Below are 5,339 nucleotides of genomic sequence, written 5' to 3'. Positions count from 1 at the left end.
CATCGTGGTTGGGGAGGATCTCTCCGAGGTCCACGTCCTCATGAAGCTCCTCTCCATCTTTCCTCCAGAACATCATGGGTCTGTCAGGGTAGAAACCTGTAGCGTGGCAGCTGACTGGAGAGGACGGAGACTTCTGGAGAAGAGACACTGAGGGAAGCTCTGCAGAGAGAGAGAGAGAGAATACACAGAAATCAACTTATAAAAAGATTATATAGGACTAGCATTGGTCAAAACCTATGTAGTTTACATTTAAGTGAAATCCCGACTCTATAGATGTAAGTTAGGCTTACACCATGTGAACAACTTTTCTTTTAGGTAAATGCACTACATGTACAGGCCCATACAATCCTATGAGCTATAGACACATCTGATAGGGTTACATAACAACTCTTCATCTCCACATCACAGACAGAGAAGCAAAAATATAGTCAGTGAAGAAGAATCTGACATTTTTTACAGTTTAAAGCCACATCTATGTTCATTTTCCGTAATTCAACAAACAAAACATCAACATTTCTATTTTAAAACACTGACACTCACTGACTGAACATTGCACAATGGCAGTTCAGTCTGAGCAGATGTCCCAAAGTGTTGCCTGGCACCTATGGGGTTCAGGATGATGCACAGTGAGATGTGCGATAGACACCAGCATTGAACAGGTGCCCCGAAGAGCAGACTAGACAACACAGGTGCCGCTAGCCCCTTCCCCGCCCCCCTCAAGGTAAAGACTATGGTCCATTTCTACAGACTGCTTTGAATCGGGCCTTCTATTCTTTTTGTCCACCATAAGAATGTACAATTGCTGCTAGTAAAATCATATAGACCATTATAAAACCAGGGTGTCTGTTAAAGCCACTGTTAAATTTTAAGATCTGAACATGTCTACTTTGTGACACAACCTGTATGGACATTGTTGGGTTCATCAGGAAATTTGATTCTACCTTTTCTCAGCAGAGAGCTCTTCCCATAGTCCACATACATCTTCAGACATTCAAGAAACATCTCAGTAAGGAGAATCTCAGTGTGTTTGATTCTAGATTTGTCAGCCTCCCAACTCAGTTTGGTGATGACAGCCTGTGGTTTTGCAGCGATCCATGTCAATGTCTTCAGGTCGAATGCTAGGAAGTCTTCTCCATCATAACCAAACTGCATAAAACCATTGACCTCTCCAGTCTCATCATCCCACTCACAACCACTCATAAACTGGAGAATGTGGACACCTGAGAGAGAAAGAGAGAAGGTACCTTTTAACAATCCAGTATATCATGCAGTATATAATTACAACATAACTTGTAACACTCATAAATACTGTACCTCCAGTTTGGTTGAAGCGTTGCCTAAACTTACGCATCCACAGTGTGAAGCTGTTAGGTACAAAATCAAAACAATGACTAGTATGAAACTCCAATTGCTGAGGATTGTCTTTAAATAAATCTTTCATCCAGTCCTGTTTTGATTCTAGTATATTTTTTTTGTTGTCGCAGTAAGTACACTGAAGTTCATTCACCAGTCCAGTACCCACAAACTCTGGGAAGTTTGGGATTCCAGAAGATGCCGTTATGAAAAACTTGAGTGAGTATTTCACTGCAGGACAAACAAGTTTTATACAGTCAGTATAAATATAAAAACATCAGACTCATCGTGAATATGAGGAATCCAGTATGATTAAGTTAAAATTAAAACAAATAGTCTCAACATGTTGAAGCTAAAGTGAAACTGAAGTGCAGAGCTGAGTGAAAAGTGAAGATTTATATACAGTATAACCTTTATTTTAAAATCTCAAATATCATTGAGGTCTCCCTCATCTTCAATGATGTCTAAATACAAGAAACAAAAGAAAATATTAAAATGTGATCTTACCTGGAGATGAGACGTGACAGAAGAGAAGCAACAACAGAAACTTCTTCATCTTGTTCTGATAAAGACGGGTCCAAGGACCGAGCTTCTGTCTTTGTTTTGTCTTTTCTGCTTTTTGGAAAGGAGGAAGTGTCTCTGTTCTGATGAAAGTTGGGTGGAGAATACAGAAGTTGAAAAACTTGTTTTACTCTTGTGTTTTTACACTGTGCTTTTTTGTGTTTTTACACTTTGCTTCATAATTCTAATTTATCATCCTAATTATTTTCTCCCTTTCCCTTCCCCATCTGCATACAATTTATTGTATTGATGTATTTCTATCTGGTTTGTTTCTTGTGCTGCTGTAACATCTTAACATCTTATTTCCAGATATTTCTACTTCTCTTACATTCAGAGTAATTAGTAGATCTGTAACCAGTGCTGACCTCTACTGGTGACCAGCAGGAATTACAACAACATCAGCACAACATTTTCTATCTGTGGCCTGTATCAGAAAGATTAGAGCAGATATTATATCCCTAATGTCAGGGAGAAAGTCAATATATCATCTTGTAAAGATGATGCCTAAAGAATGTGTCTATGTTAAATCTGAAAGTGAAAATCTTCTGTACTGCCTCTTAAGAATGGTTTAGAAAAAAAACTTTTTTGACAACAGGCTGATAAATGAACTTCCGCGTATCAATTTATCTAATGAAAAAACATGATAAATCCCAATATTTCCAATGTGACGTTAAAAAGCAGACATGACAGATCTTTAGTGAAATACTCATCCTACCATTTTATCTTCATGACAACCACATCTGTTTGAGCACTGACATCTGTATTTATTAAATGACAATGCTCCATACTGACATGTCTTATAGACACATATGAATGATGTAAAGATGAACTGAGGTGAACGGGGAGGAGACGATTCACGGCGGAAGCAACTAAGAGGAGAACATTTAAATATTAACAGCAAGAATGTGATAGGCTGATAGAGATTGTAGCTAAATCTGGTTGGTTTGACTAAAAGACTACACACTCCCAGGCAGCTGATAAGGGGAAGCAGGAGGAGAGGGAGGTGAATGAGAAGGAGGAAGAAGCATTAGATAGTCTTCCTGACTCAACTCATGCTAATCTTCATGGGCCTACATTCCAAAAACTTGTCCTTTTTTGTTTGATTAGTAATAAGTTTATCAAATCTCTGTTCCTATTTGAAGGATCATTTATGAAAACGTGTCTTAAAAAGTGAACATGATGCGACCAGTTTACAATTAGGCTATTGTATGAAAAAGATAACAATCACAGGACACACCTCATGAAGGTATTCCTAAAAAAAATCACAGCACTTTACTTCCTCATTTCACACCTCACCTCAGACAGCAAGATATCTTTACTAAGTCTCACATAATGAATGGAATACCTATCTGATATCACTTATGCATTTTTTAATCTGAAAACTGTTAATAAACACATAACCATCCAACACATGTAACCTTAATGAATGAGTCCCTCAGAGCAAGGTGGTGTTATGATGTTATCCAGCTCTACAGGAACTACCAAAGGGTTAAATGTAATCTTGGAGATAAAACATAAGACCAGAGGAGCAAGAGATGTAAATACATCTAAAAAAAAAAAAAAAAAGCTGGAAAGCTCAGTTTGTCTCGATTCCAAAAGTTGTTTCCTGCTTTAACTAGACGTGATTCTTTCCCCTGCAGTATGAGATGAGTTCACCTGTGGATTACTCCGTACAGGTTTTTCAGTTCCTATAGAGCTGGATCATTTCATAACACAGCCTTGTTCTGTTACTCTGTTTTTCTGATTAAATGGTCTGGTAAAAATTCATAAATCATATTATATTCTGGATACAGTGATGATCTGATAGGTGTTGCTCAGGTAACAACATCTAGAGAGGACTTCGCTCTGACCAAAAGGGATTTAAGACATGTTCTGGTTTCATCTGAGTCTCTGTTACCTGTTCCTGCCTGCTTCCACTAAAGCTCTCTGCTTGTGCTTGTCTGCTGCTAAAGTCCAAAACACATTGTATCATGTAACACAACATGAAGCTAGTCATGAGTTCCCTTTCATTTAGTTCTTGCTCCTGTAATAACTAAGTGTCCTGCCAGACTCTAACGGCCTCTGTGCTGCTTCCTTTCCCCTACAGAGACCTGGGTTGGAACAAAGGTTTAGTGAACTGAAAGATCAGACCCTGAGTCCAGAAAACATCTTCTGACTTCTACGTTTGACTAATAAAGTTTAAAATCTCATAAATCTGAGTCAGACGTTTTTACACTTTCTTACTCAGACAACAGAAAAAAACTGAATGATGCATTTTTAATGTAAGAGTCATTTTATTTCACATCAATGATACTAAATTAAAATACAAAATATGAGAATATCAAACACATCTGACGTGCTGAGTGTTGGCTGAGATTCTTAAAGACCAAAACCATTCTTTAAAGAAAATATATAATCTGGATATTTACACATTTTTCTTGTAATTAAGTTAAATAATCAGGATGTTGATATCAAGTTGTCCAACACCAGAGAGGACATTTTATTTACCCCTACTACATTTGGATGGTTGCATACATGTTACAGTAGTTTATCTATAAGACTCAAACCATACGCATATCTAGATAGAGTACAAATATAGTGATATAGTTATATAGTGAGTATATCAACTGAATGTTTGAGTATACAAACCTATAATACAGAAAGGATATTAATCACACACACAAACCCCATTATGATGTTCAATTCCACATAGCAACAAAATCAACCTTTTGTGAACTAATACATTTGTTTTTACTTTTCTTTTTTCATGTCGCTTTTTGCTTCATGACTCTTTCATGTTATAGTTATACTCAAGATTTGAAAGCAAGTTCTTTAGGGGCTTTAATAGAAAGGTTTGTTGTAGAAACTTATTTTTTCAGATATTGTTTAACTGGAGATGTGAATATTTGACTGCTGTACCAGTGGAGGATGTGTGTGTTAATCAGGTCTCTGGATTGAGTCTCTCAGAGAGCTCAGAGCTGTGTCAGGAGCTGTAAGGAAGAACAGACCGTTACTGAGCTGCCTTTCAGAAACAGAGGATGATGCAGCCTGTCCAGAGGCTGGTCGTTCACATTAACTCTGCACATCCACCAAAAGGTGTTCAGTACTTCCAGCCTCTGAAACAGGTTTAGCATCTGATGTTTTATCCAGAACCAAGACACATGCTCCATCTGTCAGGATCAATGAGCTGACTCCACAACCTGAATGGGACATGTGCAACCAGCAGCCCCCAACCAGAGAGCCTTTTATACATGCTTCTATACATATGTTTGTCTTTGTGAAGCACTTTGGTGTAAAGTTGTTTACTTTTAAAGTAGTATATTAAAACAGAAACTTAACATTTCCTTTTCAGTTTTCATTTCATTGGTCATTATATATACACTCACCGGCCACTTTATTAGGTACACCTGTCCAACTGCTCGTTAACACTTAATTTCTAAGCAGCC

General features: G+C 37.6%; 1 protein-coding gene and 1 long non-coding RNA gene across 3 annotated transcripts in view; both read right to left on the bottom strand.

Moving 5' to 3' along the window:
* Window position 1: 1 nt before the first annotated feature.
* Window positions 2-5,339, bottom strand: part of LOC117957196 — a gene marked incomplete at its 3' end in the record, with an annotated part of 9,519 nt that continues 4,181 nt past the window's right edge. The window contains exons 5-8 of the mRNA XM_034892792.1: window positions 1,861-1,997; window positions 1,315-1,584; window positions 942-1,220; window positions 2-159 (exon numbers count right to left, since the gene is read on the bottom strand). Of these exons, the coding sequence (XP_034748683.1) occupies window positions 2-159; window positions 942-1,220; window positions 1,315-1,584; window positions 1,861-1,997 (844 nt within the window). The remainder of the gene's footprint in view (window positions 160-941; window positions 1,221-1,314; window positions 1,585-1,860; window positions 1,998-5,339) is intronic.
* LOC117956574 overlaps window positions 4,634-5,339 on the bottom strand; it is a 2,923-nt gene continuing 2,217 nt past the window's right edge. The window contains exon 3 of one of the 2 annotated variants that reach the window (XR_004659314.1): window positions 4,634-4,883. This is a non-coding gene — a long non-coding RNA (uncharacterized LOC117956574). Of the gene's footprint in view, window positions 5,010-5,339 lie in introns of both variants that reach the window. The other variant, XR_004659315.1, reaches the window with a different exon arrangement.

The sequence above is a fragment of the Etheostoma cragini genome, chromosome 14 (genome assembly GCF_013103735.1).
Source record: "Etheostoma cragini isolate CJK2018 chromosome 14, CSU_Ecrag_1.0, whole genome shotgun sequence".
Taxonomy (NCBI): Eukaryota; Metazoa; Chordata; class Actinopteri; order Perciformes; family Percidae; genus Etheostoma; species Etheostoma cragini.
This window is presented reverse-complemented; position numbering and strand designations above follow the sequence as displayed.